Source organism: Larus michahellis, chromosome 12 (assembly GCF_964199755.1).
Source record: "Larus michahellis chromosome 12, bLarMic1.1, whole genome shotgun sequence".
Lineage (NCBI taxonomy): Eukaryota > Metazoa > Chordata > Aves > Charadriiformes > Laridae > Larus > Larus michahellis.
The window spans coordinates 2,353,392-2,375,173 of NC_133907.1; the positions used below are offsets into that span (position 1 = coordinate 2,353,392).

At 47.0% G+C, this 21,782-nt stretch overlaps 2 protein-coding genes across 8 annotated transcripts; one reads left to right on the plus strand and one right to left on the minus strand.

The window, feature by feature from the left end:
• Positions 1–312: 312 nt before the first annotated feature.
• LSM14B (LSM family member 14B) lies at positions 313–13,068 on the plus strand. Of its 7 annotated transcripts, none has more exons than XM_074605754.1 (10): positions 313–664; positions 5,233–5,396; positions 5,753–5,888; positions 6,356–6,472; positions 8,285–8,455; positions 8,583–8,660; positions 9,695–9,856; positions 10,036–10,189; positions 11,195–11,374; positions 11,740–13,068. In XM_074605754.1, the coding sequence occupies exons 1-9, from the start codon at positions 544–546 to the stop codon at positions 11,364–11,366; spliced, it is 1,275 nt and encodes a 424-aa protein (XP_074461855.1). In that variant the 5' UTR covers positions 313–543; the 3' UTR covers positions 11,367–11,374; positions 11,740–13,068. The 7 variants fall into 7 exon arrangements, with proteins under 7 accessions (XP_074461855.1, XP_074461857.1, XP_074461854.1 ...); XM_074605756.1 differs by having other exon boundaries at positions 11,201–11,374; XM_074605753.1 differs by having other exon boundaries at positions 328–664; positions 8,580–8,660.
• Positions 13,069–15,453: 2,385 nt separating this feature from the next.
• PSMA7 (proteasome 20S subunit alpha 7) lies at positions 15,454–21,778 on the minus strand. The gene is made up of 7 exons (XM_074605763.1): positions 21,260–21,778; positions 19,725–19,851; positions 18,235–18,359; positions 17,067–17,189; positions 16,533–16,652; positions 15,929–15,991; positions 15,454–15,686 (listed from the first exon to the last, which is right to left on the minus strand). Exons 1-7 carry the CDS (start codon positions 21,353–21,355, stop codon positions 15,594–15,596), a joined length of 747 nt encoding a protein of 248 aa, XP_074461864.1. The 5' UTR covers positions 21,356–21,778; the 3' UTR covers positions 15,454–15,593.
• Between the last annotated feature and the right edge of the window lie 4 nt (positions 21,779–21,782).

Consider the following 21,782-nt stretch of genomic DNA (forward strand, 5'->3'; position numbering starts at 1 on the left):
TCACTCCCCCGACCCCCTCCGCGTTATGTGACAAAACCTCTCCGAACGGGGTGCGCGGCGGTGACACACGGCACGACCCTGTCAGCGGCGCGGCTCCGCCGCCGCCGCCCGCCCCGCCCCGCCCCGCCCCGCTCCGCTCCCCTCCCCTCCCCTCCCCTCCCCTCCCCTCAGCCGCCACAGCGCGGGAAGGGCGCGAGCGCCCGCCCCGCCCCGCCCCGCCCGCAGCGCACGTGGCACCCGCGCCTGGGCTGATCACGTGACGCGGGCTTCCCCCCTCCTCTTCACCCCCCCCTTCCCTCCGCGTCTGACCCCGTCTCCCGTCTGGTCAATAGCGGGCGGCGGCGGCGCATGCGCGGCTGGGTCGCAGCACGCCCCCGCCCTGCCCCCCCCCAGCCCGTCTCCCTCCGCCCTATATAAGGCGGGCGCGGCGGGGCTCCCGGCTCCGCAGTGTGCGTGGGCGGGCGCGCGGTTCCGCGCGGCGGTGCGGCCACCCGCGCGGCCTCCTCGTCCCTCCGCCCCTCAGCCCGGCCCAGCGCCGCAGCCATGAGTTCGGGGACCCCCTACATCGGCAGCAAGATCAGCCTGATCTCTAAGGCGCAGATCCGCTATGAGGGCATCCTCTACACCATCGACACCGAGAACTCCACCGTGGCGCTGGCCAAGGGTGAGGCAGCGCGGCGGCGGGGGGGGGGTGTCGGGCCTAGGCTGGTTCTGGCGCCGCGGGCCGCCGCTCGCTGAGGGGACGCGGGGGGGCCGCCCCGCCGCCTCCCTTCCCTGAACAATGAGCCCGGCCTGTGCAAGCTGCGGCCGGAGCCCGCCCGCCCTGACGGGCCGCGGCGGGGGCCCCGCGGTGCAGCGAGCCGGGTGGCGGCGGGGCCGGAGCCCCTGTGCCTCCGGCGCTGCTGGCTTTCCGTGAGTCAGCACTCGAGAGGCCGCTCCGTGAGGCGGGGACGAGCAGGGGCCGTGGCCGGGACTCGCTGGGCCTCCCCGGCGGGGCGGACAGGGCCTGGGATGCTGAGGAGCCCTTGGCTTTGACGGGACGTTAAGCAGCGCCCTGGAGAGGAATGCTGGCTCCTCTTGCTGTTGTTAGAGCCAGGAAGGTGATGGTCTGCATCCCGGTTCGTGGTTTGGTTCCCTGCTCCGGTCCATCCATGGATGCATGGTGGTATCTTGGTGCTTGGCTTGAGCGGGGCCGCAGGCCAGCGCTGGGGAAAGCAGAGTTGCTGTTGATGTGTCTTTGTTCTTTTCGTGGTCGATAACTGGACCCTGCGCAGGTAAGGAGGGCGAGGGCTGGTGCAGAGCTGGGGGGTACCTGCACGTGGGGCTGGCGCTCCCCACCTTGCAGGCTGCTCGTCGACGATTTGCATCTTGTTTCCCCGTAGAAATAGTGATCTTTATCTTCTACTTAAATGGTGTCATTTGGATTCAGTTGTCAGCTGTACTGGGAACTCCTGTATTTACTCTCAGAAAAACTTGTCCTGTCTTGTTTAGACTCTCAAATAGGATCTTATTTCTGTACTGCCTTGAATGTCCAGCTTGGCTCCTCCAGCTAATGTGCATCAGCCTTTTCTTTCCCTGCGTTTTGTCCTTCCCTGTTCTGGGAAGTTCACACCTTCTTCATTGCCTTCAGCAACCCATCAGGATTGTCCACAAAACAAACATCTTTTGTTTTGAAAGACTGTCTGCTGGCACGAGACATTGACTTGCCCGATGCTCAATCATCCTCAAGGTATCCTGTGCCACAGTATTTATTCAGTATGATGTTTATGTGATGCTGGACATGAGTATTTGACACCTATTAGTGTGTACTCTGAAATTAAAAATGTGAGTTTCCACAAATTCACTTTTTTCTAGGGGATGTAGTTGTTTATTTAAGTGTACAAATGGAGCTATTTATGTTGGTCTTTCACTCAAAGTAGTTGAGAGGTTGCAGGATAGATGCAACTTCTTTACTGTATGTGCAGGAAGGTCTTTACCCAGCAGCAAGTAGAAATGGTTTTTGACATAATTCTGGCTCCCACATAGCACTTGCTACTTCAGAGCTCGAGTGGTGCGTTTCAGAGGCAGATGTGATTAAAGTGCTTTATGATGTGAGAAAGTACATGTTCCGTATAAGATTTCTGGTTGTTCTTGTATTTATTGGTCTCTTAGTGTTCAGTCTTGATGAACTGGAATGCTTAAGAAGTAGTTGTTACAATAGACAATGTATTTTTCCCTGCTTAAAGTGCTGCTCTATAAACTTTATAGTACAAACCCTGCTTTTCATTTTAGTTCAGAGGATTTTTTAAAATTAGAGACCGTATATCAAAATTAATGTCAGAATTATGAACATAGCAACAATGTTGAAGTTGGTGACAGCAATATCAACCCTGTGCTTAGCGGGCACGGTGGTTTAAAACACTTGATCGCTGAAGGGTTAGAAGAACCATGAATTACTGACATGTAGTTGAAGCTGTCCAGATAGCTAGTAAATTATTATTAAGCCCTAGATGCCACGGTTTAAGGCTCATACAACTTCAGTATGTAATTTAAGTGCTATTCACTTTAGTTTTTGTCATCCAAGTGATATAAAGAAAAATTTAGGTTGAAAGAGACCTCAGGAAGGAATTTGATTCAGGGTCTTACTTGAAGCAGGGCTAACTTCAATTGATTTGTGTTTGGTTGCTGTTAAATCTCAACACATGCACAATACCTTAAATGCTGGATAAGGAGATTCCACGTGCTTAATTAAGCACTGCAAGAAAGTTGTCTGTCTTGTTAGATGCTAAAATTAAATTGCAAACAAAATAATTTTAAACCCATTAATGTCCTGTTGGCAGTGAACACCAGTAACTTACTCACCCTTCAGTAGCAGTCTGAAGAAACTGGAGTTTTTGAGCAAGGAATATCCACATAAGCTCTGCTTTCCAGACATCCAGGCACTCTTGTTAGGCTTCCTGACCCTTCAGAGGTCGAGCTCAACTGAGCCCCACACATGAGTACAAACTGTATTGGAAAGCACCAGCTGCAGTGCCATGTGGGATTGATTTCCTTGTCATCTGTAAACAATAGTCACTGTAACTCTTCATGGGAGACAGTCCTTCGGACCTCCACAGAAACTTAAAGCTGTACTTTGAGATGTGCCAGAAACCATTAAACACTTCAAATGCAGGGGCAGGCATGGTCATCTCGTAGAGCCCTTCCAAATGCCTCGCTGATGTTTTGTGTACAACAAGGACATAGTTTTCCAGCTTTTCAGTTAGAAAATTTGGGACCAGCCAACTGAGAGGCTGCCTGGGCAGCTTTGGGTTTTGCAGGTCATGCATTTCTCCATGTGGAAGCTGCCAGGCTGATGCCGGTGCTCAGAGAGGATGTGGTGCCTTCCAAGCCGTGGGATTCTGCAGTAGTCCCTGCATAACTAGTATGTCTTGCCGTGAGCTGTGTGCTGTAATAATCTAATCTTGAGCAGGGATATCAGCAGTATGGTTCATGTCTAAAAGGCCACGAGCATTGCCTTCAATTTATAATGTGTTTCTAGTTGACTAGGTTACAGCTGTAATATGATCAAACAGCAGCTGGAGTTCTAAAATAACTTGGAGGGGTTGTATACCCTAGGAACTAATGGAAGACAGTCGTTCAAAGGAAGCGACTGGCAGCTTGTCCTTGCACCAGTTAAGATTCCCTTCCAGTCAGGTGTAAGCTGAGGCGCTAAACAGCATCAGCGTGATGGGGACAAAGTTTGGCACTGACCTGCTGTACCCAGAGCTTACTGCTCCTCTCAGCTGACAGGCACATTGAGCAGAGGTGAGGACTGCTTGCAGGGCTAACTGCTGCTTGGTGGGAGGAAGCACCTGGACACAGCTTTTCATCTCTAAGATCAGGACTCTTGATGAGTAGCTCATCAATGCTCCTAATAAGTTAGTAGAACTACTAATTATAGTATAGTATACCAGGGATGGTCAGCACTGGGGTTGAGTGGATCCCCTTTTTGCTGCCCTTTTTCTGGAGAAGCTGTGGTGCCCCCTGTCCCCTATCATCCATGTGACAGGGTTGGCTGTGCTCATATCTTTCCAGCTGTGCCGTGGAAGTGGCAGCTGGCTGGCACATCACCACAGACTGTGACATGGCAGGTGCTTGTGAAAGGCCTGTTAAGGATGTAATTTGTAAAGGTACTGCAGGAATCGTGGTGTGTCCTGGCAGAGAGACTGAGTACTTCTGTGGTAACCTGTTAGAAATTGATGCAACTATAATACAGAATTCTTCTGTGGCCTGAAAGCATTCATCAAACCAGTATGTGCTGGTGCTTATCTGAACTGGCAAAGATCCACAAAGACAGAAGACAACTAGGCTTGTAAACTTGATGAACTTCTGTAACTTGTGGCTGAAAAAAATCTCTGTGTGTAAACCATGCCCATTCTCTAGCCCATTTCAAGCTTTCACATGTCAGCATCTGATGTAACTGCTACCTGTTTTCCTGCACTAGCAACCCAGTAGGTCTGAGTCTGACCTTTTCCTGTTTAATGGCTCAAATTAATTTATGCTTTTACCTAATAGCTGCCACGCAGTGAATTGCAGCTTTTTTCCCACTCTAAGGTGGAACATCACCGGTTAGTACCAGCTCAAGTGTTGAGATAGCTGGGAGTCAGTAAAGCCTCACTAGGCACTGAGGTTTTGGATTTATCACTAAAAGCTTGTTTTGTAGTCAGTGGATATTAATCATAAAACTAGTGGTGTGCAGTAGAGATAGAATTCTAATTGGAAGTTCTTGTCATTGATAAAACTTTACCTCTATGTCTGTAATAAATATATGAAACCCAAGGTGCAAATTCAAGCTCTAAAGCCTTCTAAGATTTTTTTTCCCCTGCTGCTTCAGGGGCCTCTCGTGTGGTCTGCTGCAGTGGCAGTTGTCTCAAGCTGAATGCTTACAGAGGACAGGGGCTGGGGAGGGAAGGGGAATATGGCAGTACTGCACTGTGGGGAAGCCCTCAGTTTTGGAGTAGGATTCTTCACTCCAGCTGGTCTATGGTCTTTACCTTCACAGCTTGATGTAAACAAAACTGTTTATGCAGGCTGCTGAAAGAGTTGGCATTTGAGTGAACAGATGTGTGCGCTAAGGAGATTCAGGGTTCTGAAGGTAACCTTTTTTTTTGTTGTTACTTTTGGCAAGTATTAGAAGAGTACTTTTTAATTGCGTAAATAACTTCATGCTGCAATAGTAATACTGGACTAATAGTAATCTTTCCTATACTAAAGTGCGATCCTTTGGTACTGAAGACCGGCCCACAGACAGACCTGCTCCTCCGAGAGAAGAAATCTATGAATACATTATTTTTCGAGGGAGTGACATCAAAGACATCACTGTCTGTGAACCTCCAAAAGCTCAACATACTCTGCCACAAGATCCTGCCATTGTTCAAGTAAGTTAGCCTGAAGTGTTGATAGAAAGCTATGATAAAACATTGGTGATGAAAGACTTAATTTTGTTATAAACTTATAAAAACGAAGGCCAGTAAGTGTCATGAGGAATCTTCAGATTGAAGCATCCTGAATCTCATTGTAATGTTTAAAATAGCAGCAGCATTAAAGACTTCAGTCAACAAAAGCCAGAGCTAGTTTACCTAGCTGAGAATACAGGAAAATCGTAAAGAGGTAAACTAACCCTTCTCAGTATTTACTTAAGCTTTAATAATGCTGTACATGAAGTAGAGAATCTCTGCCAAAGCAAGCTGACTTCGGGACACTGTAAATGGAAATGTACTTTGTCTTGTTACAGTCTTCACTGGGCTCTGCCTCTACATCATCCTTTCAGCCACATGTGCCTTACAGCCCGTTTAGAGGTATGCCACCTTACAGCCAGCTTGCTGCCAGCTCTTTACTTAGCCAGCAGTATGCAGCTTCGTTAGGTTTAGGTAAGTAAAAACTTTACTTGCTAGAATCAAGGTACAGTTCTTGTATGCAACTACTGTGAAACCGAATAACAGTAACTAATACTGAATTCCTTGCCAAGTGTCAGGCTGCCACAAGCAGCGAATAAGTAGTTAACAACTTTGTGCAATGATCTTGTTGCAAGGAGGCCTGCCTTTCACTTACATGCACACACAGATGCACACACAAGAAAGAAACTAACTAAATAGCTAAAGTTTCTTTCTGCAAGTAATCTGAATACCTAACAGTCAAGGCCAGTTCACTTCTAACCTAACATACCTTACATACAGATCACATGTAAAAAACTTGTATTCCCAGAGAGGACTGTAAATACACTGCTCTAATGCTGTTCCGGAGATTCTTGTATCTCTTTCCAAGTCCTTCAGATGTTTCACTACCTTGTATCTTATCCATATATCTTTGCTTTCTCTTCTTCCCTCTATCTCTTTAGAGAAATTGGTAAGCCCTCCAGCATCAGCAGCTGCTTCCAGCCCTAGTTCTTCTCCGTCTCCACAACCTGTTTCAGAGCCTGACATGTCTTCAGAGCCCCATCAGCTCTCTTCCAAGGGTAACAGCAGTTTGAGGACTCCAAATATTTGGAAGAACTGCATGGCACTTGCAAACACTCTGTTCTTGTTAACCCCTCCTAGAATGATAGTACTTATATGGGTAATGCTAGTAGAATTGGTTTGTTCTCAGCTGGTTTTGCCGTTCATTACATGAAGTATTCCTCCTGTCCTAGAAGTATCAATTAGAGAGACAGGAGAAAGACAAAGTACAGGACAGCGTATCCTCTTGTGTAAGTATCACGAGAGGGCTGAGTTTTAGGGATGGTGATGTGCTGCATCATATCCAGGACCATGTGTTGCCCTAGAGACTGGGCGAGGAATCAATTAGTCTTTCCTGGAAAGACAAGCACACTGCTAATATTGTGGGTGGCCTTGCTGTTAGAGACATAGGCTAATAGAACATTCAGGAGTATTGCTGTAATTGAGGAAATATCAGGATAGATTTCATGCATGATGGGGCAGAGTACCTTGTCAAGACTCCCAGTTAGTAAAGCATGACTAACGGTAAACAATTTCCGAGTTGTGGTAAGCTGAGATAACAGTTCTGGGTGCTTGCTTCTGTGTGTAAAAACTTTTAAAGGAGGTTGAGTAGAGATACTAGACTGACCATCCTCAGAGCAGAGAGACCAGGTGCAGCCTGCATTTAAACATGGTAATTAGTTTCATCTGTTTTTAACTTAAGCATGTATGCTTGTGTTGGCATGAAACTGTTTTTACTTACTCTCTGGTTTTGGCCATCTATCTGTACATACTTTCTCAATATTCTGGCTAAGCTTTGAAACTTTCTTATGTTAAACTTGCACAGCAGCTTTGTCCTCCTGAATAATCCTTAGGATATGTCTGTCTTCCTTGCAAGTTTTCCAGGTGTACATTAACTGGGAACCTGCATGATGTTACCTACTGGGTATATCTCATGTGGACTTGGGTGACCCAGAAGTGTCAGTGGCTTGGTTTGTGTGTACTCTTCAGCTTTTCACTTTTCTTGCTCTTAAGATATATTCAGTTAAAATTCGCTTCCAAGCAGTTCTTACGCATAACTACATAAACCTGTAGTACTCCAAAACTTCTAATTAAATCTAGAATGCAGTGTTTCTTCTGAGTACTGAAGACTGTCACTTTTTTATATAATTGGTGTAAGGTATACCAAACCATGAAAAGTATTTACATGTTTTGTAGTGTGAATAAATAAGCCTGGATGGAAGAGCAACAGAAGTCTTGGTAACACTTTGGCCTTGACCAAGAAGGAATTTAAAAGGGTAACTTTGAGATCCTGGTCTGGTTTCAGGTTTTCTTTGTCTGCAAGCTAACAATAAGCAATGAAGTTGAAGGACTTCTAAAAGCAGCTTACAAAATGGGATGTAGTTGAGGTGGTTAAGCTTTTGCTGCAAAACTTGTTTGACAAAGTGGGGAATCTTTCTTGAGCAGTTTCAAAACAGTGGATTTTTGCTTCAGATTTAAAGTATCGTGTAAAGTAAAATCCTGCATAACCAAGGATACACCTAGAAATTGGATTTTTGGTATAAATTGTCTTAAGAGACTGACCTGGCTTGCTTATCTAATGTGTGTCTAATTTGGTTTAAGAAATAAATGGGTAAATTTCCTGATTTTTAAGGCTCTGGATTTGAGAGCTGAGACTTGTATGGCAGTAGTGCCTTACCTAGTGTATATGCAATTTAAACATAGTGTGTAATGATAAACACTCAAGGCTTTGAGTAATTCCTGACAAAACGGTTTCTCCATAGAAGTGGGTAGGGTTTGAATAGTGTTGGCACATTTTCGGAGAGGCACTTAGTCATTGGGATTTCTTCCAGGTGCTGGCTTTCCTTCTGTGCACCCAGTCCGCAAAAGCCCCATGGTAGAGCAGGCTGTTCAGACTGGCCCAGTTGACAACATGAATTCACAAAAGCCTCCCCCAGTGAAAGTAACTCCAGGGGTTCAGCGCAATGGACGGCAGGTTCCACAGGGTAACAGTAAGACAAATGGTACGTGTGCATCGCTGCTTCTTTAAAGTGCTGCTTGGACGCATCCTTCAAAGACGCATAGCAAGACTACACTGTTCTGGTTTTCTTCTTGTGCTCCTCTAGTAAATTTATCCTTCTTGTTCAGTAGATACAGTTCAGGCAGCACCTGTGCAAACCCAAGGACAGGTGAATGATGAAAACAGAAGACCTCAGAGGAGAAGATCAGGTAGGCTAACCTGACACTCAACAGTCAACTTTGCCTATAAAGGCAAATATTATACATTTTGGTGAAGGATTATTGGACAGAAGATTGAGAGCAAAGTAAAGCTTGATAAGACTTTGGGCACCTGGAGATGCTTCCGTAATAAAATAGGTTCTGGAGTCACAGAAGGGGGCGGGGGGGGGCAGAATTCTAGTGTCTTTTCTAGAAACTTAAAGATACGTTATACAAATTGATGCTATGAGTTGGCAGCAGCAGCTAGATTTCTCTGAAACCTGAAGTATTTTTACTGGGAAGGGCAGCCTATTTAAGAATTTCCAGAGCTCTTACAAATGAGAGGAACTGTGGAGCTCTCGCTTCCATAGAGCCAGAGGTCTTCTCTCGAGACTGCAGTTTAAGCACAGGTCAAAAGAAAGTGAAATTAAATTCAAACAGATATTTCTGCCCAAGCAAAATGAGAAAAGGCAGGAAACAACTTCAGGCGCTCAGGTTGTCAAATTCATTTGCCTGAGGGCAGCACTGTAGAAGGGGTTATAGCTTTTCTGAAAAGGAGGTGATAGCTCCTCAGTTGGAAACCAAAAACTTGACAAAGGACAAGCTCCCTTTGTGGGTAGATGAGCCTTGGGCGGATTTTCTGAAACCAGTGACCTGTGCCTCTTTGCCATCGTGACAGGTTTGGAGGCTTATTACAGTAACATGCTTGCAGATGACTAGCAGACAGAAAAGATACTTTTCCCCGCTTCCCTCAGCTTTTCTTGGTACGGTGCTTGTTCTGATTTCCTCTCCTCACACTGGAAGGAACCTTGGGTGTACTCTGTTTAATGGTAAGACTGACATCCAGGAATGCTTTTCAGAAAGGTGAAGTGTTGCTGTAATATTTCTTCTACAGCCACGTTCAGAGGGTACTTTCAAAGAGGTGTGGGCTAACCACAGATGGGAAGCCAGAAACTCCCGAGTTCTAACCCTGGTTTCCTCTGGTCTTGAGCAAGTCATTTAACCTCCCTGTGCGTTACCAAGTGTTTCAACTCTCCTGCTTTCAGGAAACAGGAGAACCAGAAACCGTTCTAGAGGACAAAACAGACCAACTACTGTGAAGGAAAATACAATAAAGTTTGAAGGTGACTTTGACTTTGAAAGTGCAAATGCACAATTCAACAGAGAGGAACTTGATAAAGAATTCAAGAAGAAACTAAACTTTAAAGGTTTGTGACTTCGTTAAATATGAATCGCTGAGCTAGTAGTAAACACTGCATAGACAAACTCGTTCTGAGAAACTGCGTGATTACATGTGGCAGCATCTCAAATCTTGTTTGAGGGAGCAAGAGAACAGATGGCTCTTCAGTATGCATCAAGGAAGTGTAATACGTTTTATTATCTTCAGATGACAAATCAGAGACGGGGGAAGAAAAAGGGGACCCTGGAGTGGCAACTCAAAACAATGACGGTAATGCAGAGGAGGACCTTCTGGGACCCAACTGCTATTATGATAAATCCAAGTCTTTCTTTGACAACATTTCTTCAGAACTGAAATCTAGGTGAGTATTTTCTAAAAGGTTGCTTTTTTTCTTTTCAAATGCAATTCTATGCCTAAAGAATTCTAGATGTAATCTGTCACATGGTTTAATTCTCTTAAAAATATCTTAGAATGCAAGAAAGTCAGCAAAACGGTCTTTAGAAGGGAGTATTGCCATGTATTTGATGGCTCATGAGTGACACTAATCAAGCTTCATGTAGCAGGATCAAACCAAGAGCAAGGATTGTAGCTGATAGCGATACACTTGCCTAAACTGATACAGGAATTTCCAGTTCTGTTTCCCAGTACTGACTTTGAACACATTGATTTTAAACAAATTTCTTATCTCACTTGTGGGAGGAGGCACCGGGGTCATGCTGTGCTGAAGATGGTGCAACTTGCAGACAGGAGTGAGCAAAGCCTGGTGTTTGGGCAGAGAGGAGGTCAGGGCTGTCTGTGGAAATGCATTAAATTAAATGTTGGGAATATTAAAAGAAAGCTTCATCTTCTGCTGCTGACACTGATGTTATCAACTGCCTGGTGAAGGCAGACATCCCTTTCGTGTCAGTATGGGAAATTCCCTTGGTAATGGGAATTTCTGCTTCCCTTTAGCAAGGCTCTCTTCCCAGTGCTGGCTGTACAGCCTCCGGGCAAGGCAGGCTCTGCTGTAGCTGCCTGCTGAGCCTCAGTCGCGACAGGGCTTCCTGGGTTCCTGGGGAGGCTTCACTAAAGCTGGGAGTTCGTAGTTTACAAAAAACAAGACGGGGTTTGAAATGCCACTGTGACCACGTTCAACCCTTTTCTAGCCCTATCTTTAGTTTTCCAGTATGAGTGTAGCTTACAAAAGCCAACAGCTGTTGCTTTCAAATCCATGCTTAGCAGAGGAATTGAGTTGCTGCAGCGTACACATGCTCACTTCGCTCTTGTTGCAGTTTAGTTCACCAAAATAGGGTGCTTGCAACTTCCTACCTAAATGAGTTGGTGGCTATTTAATGTTTCTATTAAATCTGAGTGCGGCCTTGTTCAGTTCTAGGCGTACCACATGGGCTGAAGAAAGGAAGCTCAATACAGAGACATTTGGAGTGTCTGGACGGTTCCTTCGTGGCCGCAGTTTTCGTGGGGGATTTCGAGGTGGAAGGGGTAGCGGAGCAGCGAGGCGAAACCAAACCACTCACAGAGCTGGTACTGGCAGAGTGTAACTTCAGAGGTGAGTTTTTTAGCAAGAATAAATACTGTCTGTGGGCCAGGCTTGTCTCTTATTCCCTGCCTGAACTGTCTGTGCAACCTCTTTTGCTCTCCAGTCTCATGGATATGTAAGAACTGTTCCTTACGGTATCTGGTCTGTCTGTTGAAGTCCGTAGAAGGAAATATGAGTGGTTTTAACATGTTGATTGTTCTGTGGATTTCTCGGGTTACGCTTCTGTCTGTGAAAGCAAGAGCTGCTTGCCTGAGCTGAGGCTTTAGCTAAACTTCTATCATGTTGATACATGGGTGTGAACTTTGCTGCTTTTCTCTTTCTTGGGGGAAGATCCCCGTGATATCAAACCTAATTCTACCTCTCTTCCTGAATAGGTTCTAACATCTCTCCTGAGAGGATGAAACTGTATATAGAAAGAAAACAACCAACTGCTGCACTAATGTCGGAAAATGGTTCATATTGTTTACTGTCTCAGCTCAAGTGACAGAACTTCATGTACTACTGCTTATATTCTGGACTTATTTTTGGACCAGCAGCTGTCAGCTGGAATATTCTTTGGAAGAGGGAATGTGTTCAGGGGTACCTTCTTCAGGGTGTCTTTTTTGTTTATGTTTTTTTTTTTTTTAAGTGCAGACTAACTTACATGGTTCTTCTTTCTGGGTCTCTCAAAGGCTGCTATAGTCTAAGCTTAAAGTCAGACTCCTTTTCTGAACCCTGAAGAAGATTAATCATGGTATTTTAACATGGAACCAAAGCTCACTTGAAATAAACCAGCTCTAATTTGTTTGTTTGGGTAACCAAATGGATTCTGTGGTGCTGCTGGTCTCACTGGTCTCAGCAGCAGGTGTGAAGTAGCACTTGGTATCTGGAAGGATGGATTCCTGGTGCTGAGGAGTTGTGTATATTGTCACTTGGGAATACTGGATTGTTGATCATGTAGTAGTGTAAATGACTGTACAGCTGTTTGTCGGCTGGCGCTAACGTGGAGGTGCTGAGGCTGGCGCAGAACCGGGGCCCTCCCTTGAGCGGAAGGGTGCTGGGCGTTCCTCGGAGGCCTGGAGTGCCTCACTGGGTCAGGGTGGCGTCGGGGGACAGGAGCGGCAAGTGCTCCCCTCACGCGCTTGGAATAAAGAGTTTTTGGCAGTAGTTGACTGTCTGGGAAGGGGATCCGAAGCTCTGACTTCTTTGCCTCAGCTTGTACCTCGTGTGTCGGTAGTCCCAAAGGCAAACAGTTCTCTGTACACTAGTAGACTGTGGTGGAACACTATGGAATGTTTTCATTAAACTAGGGATGGGAGTCCATGTAATGAAGTTTAACAGATGGGCATGTTTAATTTGTTTCCTCTGTACCCCCCATACTGTAAATAGTTTAGTTGGTTTTTTTCTTTTGTTTTTAAAAATCTGTATGTGGGGAGAGGGGCTGGGAGGGGGGTTTATATTTGTTTGCATGACTAAGTGGGTTAAATTGCTATAGGCATGTGTCCCTTTTTTGGTTGGTAGGGAATTTTGTCAAAAAAGCACCTTGATGACCGAACCCCTTACATAGCTAGAAGTTTTTAGTTATGCATTGACCTAGGTTACTGTAAAAGCTTGGATTTATTTTTGTAGGACTTTATTGCTAAGAATTAGAACATAGCAGTGGGGCTGCTCTTTGGGGTAATGTAAATTGTAATTATAATAAACATGTAAATGTTTGATGTTTCCCTCCTGCTTTGTTCTGTATGTAGCTCACTACCATCAGCCCATACAACTTTTCGGATGCCTGTTCCTCACAGGGCTCAAACTCAAGTCAAGGAAAACTGTGCTGCAGAGTTCTGCCTGGCCTGGGGAGAATCCAGGCACTGAACCCTGAATCCAGACACCGACCCCTCATCACTGTTACCTGGGTTCTCTGCTCTGGCTCTGGCTGAGGAATCGGCCTTGTGAGTGTTGCCGTTGCCCTGAGCTTACCTCCCTGTGCCCGCCTGGCGCAGCCCCAGTCCCGCAGCTGGCGGGGCTGAACTGGAGCTGGTTTTGGGTGAAACGCTGCTGCTTTGGTAGCCACAAATGCCTTCAGTGTCTGGGCTCATCCCAGCACAACAGGGCGGGTGCTGAAACGGCTTCCCTGGAAGCTGCTGCCAGCCTCTCACTTCTCTGCTGGCAAAACAGCCAGCGGGACGCTAGGTGTGAAGATGGAATTGCATGGCCGGAGTCAGCTGACTTGTCTGGGCCGGCTGTGGCAAAAAGAGAAATCACGGTTAACTGCTGTATAATGATGCTGTTTTATCTATTTTTAAGGCAGTAATTCCCCTTGTTGCTACAGCAAAGCCTCAGCTCTGATACAAGAGACACAGTTGTTGCTGAAGCCACTGTGCTTTGCTGAGCCCTGTCCCCTTCCAGGGGGGAGCTGAGGAACAGGGGGGAACCAAACGGGACTGATAAATGAAACATCCCCCTATTCCAGCAGCTCCCTCTCGAGCTGCTGTGCTCTGAGGCTTTCCTGAGCAGGAGGCGGCAGCGCTGCAGCTTTCCTGTCCTTGGTGCCCAAGTGATGCTCTGCCCACGCCGTGCTTCGCTGTAAACAGCACAGTGGTGGCCCTGGAGGCCAGGGAGCGGGTGAGGGTCCCTGCGGGGCTGGAGCTGCTGCCTGGCACAGTCCAGCTGAGGGCGGCTCGGGTGGGTGCGGGATGTCCCAGGGAGGTGACAGAGACACTTTCAGTCCTTGCTCTGCTGCTGGTGGGTCTTGCTTTACACCTGTAAAACCAGGTGTTCTTAATAGCAGAGTGGAGAGCTGCTTTCAGGGGTCAAAGCAGGATAGAAATAGGGAAACGGAGGCTTCTCTGATATGGGGAAAGGCAGCACACCTGGTGAAGTGACCAGCTTCCCCCTTCCCCGAGAGCTGCCCTTAGGAGTACAGAGGGGATGGACAAAGCCTTTTATTGTGCTTAGGGGTGGTACTGAAGAGAAACAAAGTGCCAGGAGCAAAATAAAATAAAAAAAAACAACCATTTTTTTTTGACATGGAGATGGGTAATAAGGGGCTGGTGCCTGCCCTGTGCAACAGGACCAGCCTCAGCCCCAGACAGCTATCTGGCTCCCACCCCTGTCCCATTCCACCTTCTCAGTGTCACAGGGGCCCCTGGAGCATGGGCTGCTGTCCCCGGAGCACTTGGGAGAGCGACAGCAGACTAATCAGCTGGAGAGAGCTTTTCTATGGGCAAACTGGCCACGGGAGATGCCACAATGCATAAAATGCCCTATTCCCAGTCACATCTCCTGGAGGGTAGTTCTAAAGCATTTGAGCAGTTGTCACCTGACACCTTCACATTTGTGTATTTCTAAGTTTATTGTATTGCACATGTTGATGTCTATAGTGAGTTGATGGCACAGGGCAGATCCTGCCTCAAGAGCAACATGACACGGGTGCAGAGCAGGTCTCTACATCCCTCACTGCACCCAAGCCGGCTCCCGCTGCGGAGGGGAGAGAACGGGCTCAGGCCATTGCTGGGATGGGGAGCAGCCAACAGGCTCGACCAGGAACTGAGTTAAACCCGACTCTGATGGGTGAGACGTACAAGAGGGTAAATAGACAAGGAGAAGGTGGAGTAGAGCGTTAGAGTTCAGCTGTGTCATATGTAACATTCATCATAATTATGTTTAGTATTAGGAAGCACTATAAATCCCGCAGTGGGCAATTGCAACAGCAGCACTTCATTCTGAGCCGATGGACGGTGCAGGGTCTGGGGCAGCATTGTGCCGTGACAACACACTGCAACAGGCAGCTCTCCTGTGACATCCCATCCTGCCACGCACCTGGCCAGGCCCAGCCCCTTACATTTCAAGATGACAGTTAGGCAAAAAGCATAATTCCATATTTGTTATGACGCAACCCTTGAGACATCTACTTCCAAAAAAAAAAAAAAAAAAAAAGAAAAGAGACACTAACACATGGGAGAGGGTGGAAGAAAATCATTAAACAAACCGAAGTGTCCCAGGAAAAAAATGTAAGTCTCTGTCCTTTAATGGGTCAGCGCTGCTGTTTTGTAGGCAGCCAAATCATCCTAGGCAATTAAAATCTAAGGAACAGACAGATTTTTCTAAAATAACAGTTTTAAAAAAAAAACTCGGTAGGTTTTTATTGTAGGTCTCAAGAGGGCACAGTATGAGTAAGTGGAATGCCTACATGTCTATACAGAACAACCCCTCACTTCCATTAAAAAGAAGCAGCTAAGCCATTGAATGAAATCCATCATGATGTCTTCTTCTGTTTTTTCTTTTCGTTTTCTTCCTTTTCTTTTTCAATTTCAGCAACGTACTTCTCAATTTCTTCAGGGTTTAGGATCTAAAACAGAGACACGGGTGACCCTCCAGATACTGATACAACTTAAGAGGCTTTTATTTAAGCAATTCTAGTTCTGACGTGGACAAAGTTAAACTGGTGCTTATCCAGGCACCGGCACCTTGTGCAGACACACAACATTCCACAATAAAGAGAAGTATCTGTGACGTGAAGGGCTGGAAGTTGCTGCACATCAACAGGGACAGTATCAGCGCAAGAGGGGAAAAGCAGAGCCAAGCCCTTACCTTCAGCGGCTGCTCTCGCCTCATCACCGCCAGCTCGATGTTCTTCCCTCCAGACTGCACAACCTTAACAGGAGTCAGACGTAGGCATTAGCAGTGTCTCCATTAATTAATTCTACCAAACCCCTTTCAGGTCTTCTGAGAAGAGATACGGATGAGAAGTATTTTGCTCAGTAGCTCTAAGCTCTCGACTCTCAAAATAAGGGTCTTCCTCCTGGCATCAGCGCGCTCGGTGGCTGGCGAGGAACACCTCGCTTCCACCAGCTGACTTTGGGTATTTTCTGTATCTTACACTTCAATACAGAAGCAAAATATTCTGCATATGGTTTAGCACATCTTTGGTGCGTTTGTTTTAACGGCCAGAACTGAAGTCTGTTTTTCTCCCCAGACAACTGTTAGTAAATTCTGTGTGAGCTGTGGAAACTGTTACTGAAATATTCTGAACCTCGAATTTAATCCTGCACCCCCGGCCTACACTGGCCAGTTTTCATGGATCCTTTTATAGCGCTCTTCTGTGACACGCAGGAAGATCTTCCCGTACTCACGTTTCAGAAGTTAACGCAGAAATACAGTGACAAGTCACACGAGGGATCTGAAACAGACTCACCTCGAGAAGAGCCTTGATGACAAGTTTAATAGTCAGATCATCTGTTTCAATGGCTTCATCAGTATAGTTCTTCTCCAGGAATTCCCGCACAGATTTGGCTCCTCTGCCAATGGCATTAGCCTGGAAACATCGAGGGGGGAAAAAAGGTAACAAATGGAAGTTTAGAAAATACTTCATTTACAGAACAAGTGAGAAATACAAGTTGTGCAATTACAGGATCTGAAACCATTTTGTGATCACCATGTGTTTCTCAGGAGACTGAATGTGGTACTTCCCACACGTCACACAAAAAGACAGTTGTCAGGCACAGGTGGTGGGCTGGGGTTTTTTGGGGGGAAAAGAGGACAAGATTTCCCAAGTAAAGCTGAACTGCAGACTGCCAGTCTCAGTAAATTTGATCATTAAGGATCTGTGCAGCTGTGAGCCAGCACCATCTGGGCAGCGAGATCTCATTTCTACACCAGCCCCTCTCTAAAGGGGACGTCAACTCACAAATACTTCATTCCATCTCCACAAGAGAGAGAACCAGCTCACCTTCCATGCGTGGTATGTACCAGAGGGATCGGTCTGGTACAGCCGCGGGGTTCCATCAAAGTCAAATCCCACAATAAGGGCAGAGATACCAAAAGGTCTGCGGCCGTTGCTTTGTGTGTACCTCTGCTCAGAAAGAAGAGACGCTCATTTCAGAAGCAGTTTTTAGAGCGGAAAGCAAACACTGTAGAGATTACAACCAGAAGAGCCACCAGAAATATTTCTAGCAGGCTCTCTTCCCCCCTGAACACAAAGGCAGTTTTCAGCAATGATTTGCAACAATTCCATCCGAAAGCACGGCCTCGGCGGTGGCAAATCCCATGTTACAGCCCTCTGCTGCCACGGGGTCAGCAGTCGCTGCCACCTCCTGCACCAGAAGCGCCCGGGAACGGGGAGGCCGGCCATCAGCAGCATCCCCGCGGCAGGAGACCGTGCGAGACTCGTGGTTTGTACGTTTTAGAGAAATGGTCAGTGTGCCAGAATGAAAGACCCAAATGTGAGATTACTGTAAAGGAAAAAGCTGAAACTTTGGAACATGGTAGAGTGCTCTGGCAGGCTAGTGACTATTACCAGAATCACACCATTATCATCATCACTACACTAACACGTGTCTGTGCGTAAGTAAATTAGACTTTTTCTAGTCCCCACGAGTTGCTGAAAATCAGTTTAATACACTGTCAAATTAATAATTTTATCACAGAATGCAGATGGGCATATTTTGACCCTGTAATTCATTTTAAATTCATGAATATCAGATGTAAATACATTAAGTACTGCAGTGATTTGCTCCCCTCTTGCCCCTCCCTGCAATGGCTCAGTAGGAGGGAAAACGAACAGGAGCCACCAAGGTTTTGACAGTAACACAGCACCATTGTTTTGAGAGTGAATTAGAGCTGTAGATTGGCAGAGTGTTCCCGATGGTATCACAAATGTAGCTGTGCAGTCCTTACAAGTAATAATTAATTTCTTCATCATTGGGAAGAAAACCAAACAGTAATCAATCCTCCTTTTCTATTACTACATCCCTATTTCCAGTAAACACCCACAACGTGTTCTGTTATGCTGATTTTTACCACCTGAGTAGAACAAGGCCTGGACAGACGTTTCACAAACAGTTTGAAGCGCTCTTCATCAGGACGTATTTTAAGCGTCTCTGTGTGGTCCAACGTACCTGTTTCAGACTGGCAATGTAGCGCGTGATGTACTCCACGGTGACAGGATCCTCCACGGTAAGTCTGTGGCTTTGACACTCCACACGAGCTCGATTTATAACTATTCTGGCATCAGCTGTCAGCCCTGAAACACCAGTGAATTCTCAGATTCATGCTCTGTACCGTACGCGCAAATAAATCAGCTGGTCGTGCCCCAAAAGCCTCACGAGGTCAGTGTCAGCAGCAATGGAAAAAGCATATGAGCAGTCACGCGTTCCCAGGTTTGCTGAGCAAGAATAGCATTTTTAAGGCAACAGAAAGAAGCTAATGTACCCAAATAACTACATGGTTTAGTTTCCAGCTTTCACGTTTGTGAGGTAGATAGTCACACAATTCTGAACCAGGAATATTCCTGACAGCATTCCATCTAACAGCAAATTAGCAAAGCCATCTCACACACGCTGGGCTTATTTCGTATGCTGCCCCCCCAACCATAAGCCAGCTTTATCTGCACAGCAAATCTTGTCTAGTTGAGGAGGCTGCAGCAGCATGGTATTAGTTAACAAAAATGAGTATGACCCTTTAAAAAAAAAATTAAAAGAAACTTATTTCTTATTTTATTTTGTGGCTTATGATGCCATTTTCAGTTTACAGCCTTGTTTCCATTAGAGAACTTTTCTTCGAGCTTGCGAACCCACCTGCACGTATCGCAACCCTCAGCTAAGGCAGCAAAGCCGCACACTAAATCTAAAATCCATTGGTTTTGCCCGTTGATTCAGCTCTCCCCTTAGAGCACTGACACAAAGATTCTAAACTACTTGGAGAGAGGAGAAACCTTCTGAAATATATTTTCTCTCCATTTACATCTTTCTTTTAACTTTCACGCTTCCCGTTCAAGCTTTGAACAATCAAAATTAAAGCGTTTGGAACAGGAAGAATGTGGAACTAGAATATTTATACTTCAAATCCAGAGATGTTCATTCAGAAAGAGTCTTCTGAACTAGAACAGAAAAGATTTTTCTTTGTTTTATGCAAGACTGCAAAATGTAGCTTTTTTGGCTTGATGCACGTGGAAAAATGTCCCCATAACTGACAAATGTCTCTTACACTCCTATAATATGTATTAATAATATGTATTTTATATATAATATATAAAATGTAAATATTTAATTTTAAATACATAAAATATCTTAAGTAACTTTATATATATATAAGTTTATATATATATTTAAACAGGTGCCAATGAGTTCTCAGTCTTCATCACATTAAACCTAGAGGCCCTTAGTAACTTTAACACGTTATTTCCTCTCATTAGATCATTGTCTCTCTCTCTCTATGTATTTATCCATACAGCAGGCTACTCTTATTTAAAAAAGAATAAGCAACCATGGAAATACACTCCCTCCCTGCAGTCCTCAGCAGTTATGCTAAGAATTTTATGTTCTCAGAATCCATAAACATACCCACAGGTGCTCCAATAACTGCGCAAACCCCTGAAGGAGTCACATACCTGCAAAAGCCATGCAGACATTGTCATCCAGGGCACAGATCTTCCGTACAGTTCTTTCATCCTGAAGTTTTGCCACAGACTTCTTTTCCACACCAAGAACAACAATATCCTTCCCTCTTACTCCAACCTTCAACACATTAAAAGAAGAAAAAAAAAAAAGTTAAGCTAGGCCCAAAAAGACTAGTATCTGCAAACTTCACTGAAATGAGTAAGAAAATACAAACAAACACAAAAACCTCACATTGTAAATATTTTTTCAACTTGAAGTCAATATTTTATTTCCTATTGCCACAACCTGGACAAAGAACTGATGGAACAAAAATTGTGTCAGATTCCAGGGTGCAGTTTCATAATCATAGTACTGCAATTTAAATCCACGTGGCTCCCAAGAGATATACTCCCACTCCTCCTACCAACTGCGTTTCCCCAACTCTCTCCAACTCTAGCATTCGCGTTTCCGCAGCCACAGAAGCAGGATCAACAACAAAACTACCTCTGCAACTACTCCACGGGGATTGCTCAAGTCAGAACTGAAGATCAGACCAAGTAAAACCTAGAAGCAGCCTGTCAGTAGCTTGCTGCCTTAATATCCTAATTCATACTTTGAGTATACCTTTTCCAACATCAGGGGGGAAAAAACTGTTGACCTTTCACACTCATTCCCACTGCTTCTCGTAGGGGGATGGGAATCATCTTTTCTTAGGGGGTGGCCCTGCTCTTAAGTGTGTGACGGGTGTTTCCAAAAAAACTGAGCTCAAACAACTACTCAACAAGAGACAAGACAGATATAGAGTACACAGCACATAAGCTCTGCTTTTACAGTGTTTCTGATTTCTGAAAAAAAGAAAAAAAAAGAAAAAAAAAGGGCCTATTTAGCACTAAGTCTTGTTACATTTATTCCCGCCCCAAAGGCAGTAAATTTTCTTCCAGGTACTGTGTTATTTGGGAATTAATAGGTTTTTTTTTTTCTCCCCCAAAATGAAAACCCCTTAATTGAGCAAAAGCTCGGGACGGCTGGCAGCGAGGAGCCGGGAAGTTGCTTCTACACGGCTTTACCGACGCGGTTCCCGATCCCCTGGGATCCGCACCCGGCCCCGGCGGAGCGAGGCGGCCGAGGGCCACCGCTGTCCCCCTGGGGGACGGACACCGGGGCCCCTGCGGGCCCACAGCCTGACGGGGCTCCGGCACCCACCGCTGCTGGGCCTCAACGCATCAAATCCCGACATTCCCCCCCAAAACCCACGGTACCGGCCCGAAACGGAGCCCGAGCCGCACAGGCAGCTCGCCACTGGCCCTGAGGAAAGCGGTGCGGCTCCAGACCCGGTGTCCTGCCTCAACACCGCGGCCTCGGGCTCCCCTCCGGCAGCGGGGAGGCTCCCCGCGGCGTGACGAGCCGCCCCGCGCCGCCAGCCCGGCCCCGCGCCTGCCGCGGGCCCGGCCGGCCAGACAGCACGGCGAGGGGCGGGCGCCATGCCGGGCCTTCCCTCAGCCGGCCGCGCCGCCGCCCCCCGGCCGCCCACCCCGCGCTCACTCACCGCGGTGGAGCCCTTCTTCACCGCCTCCTGGGCGTACTCCACCTGGAAGAGGTGCCCGTCCGGCGAGAAGACGGTGATGGCCCGGTCGTAGCTCATGGCTGCCGCCCGTGCGTCCCCACGGGGCCGGAACCAGCCGCCTCCCTCAAAACAGCACACTCATCCCCCGCCCGCCGCTTCCGGCGCCCGCCGCCATTCCGGCCGCACGCCGACGGCGCCCCCTGCGCCAACTCCGTACGCTGCACCCCGGAGCCCGCCGCGGAGGGGCGGGGCCTCACGTACGCTCTTGGCGTACAGAGGCCGCCTTACGCACCCGTCGCACCCACCCCCTTCCCTTGGCGTACAGGGTGGCCGCCCTACGCAGTTGGCGCAGCCGGCGCAGCTGGCGGCGGAGGCAGGAGCCGTCGCTCGCCTGCGACAGGAAGCCCCGCGGCCGGGACGCACCATGTGCGGCGGGCGGGGAGAGGCGGCGGGACCGGCAGCGGCCGCCCCCCGCCCGCTTCCCGCCCCCCCCGCCGCCCCGCCC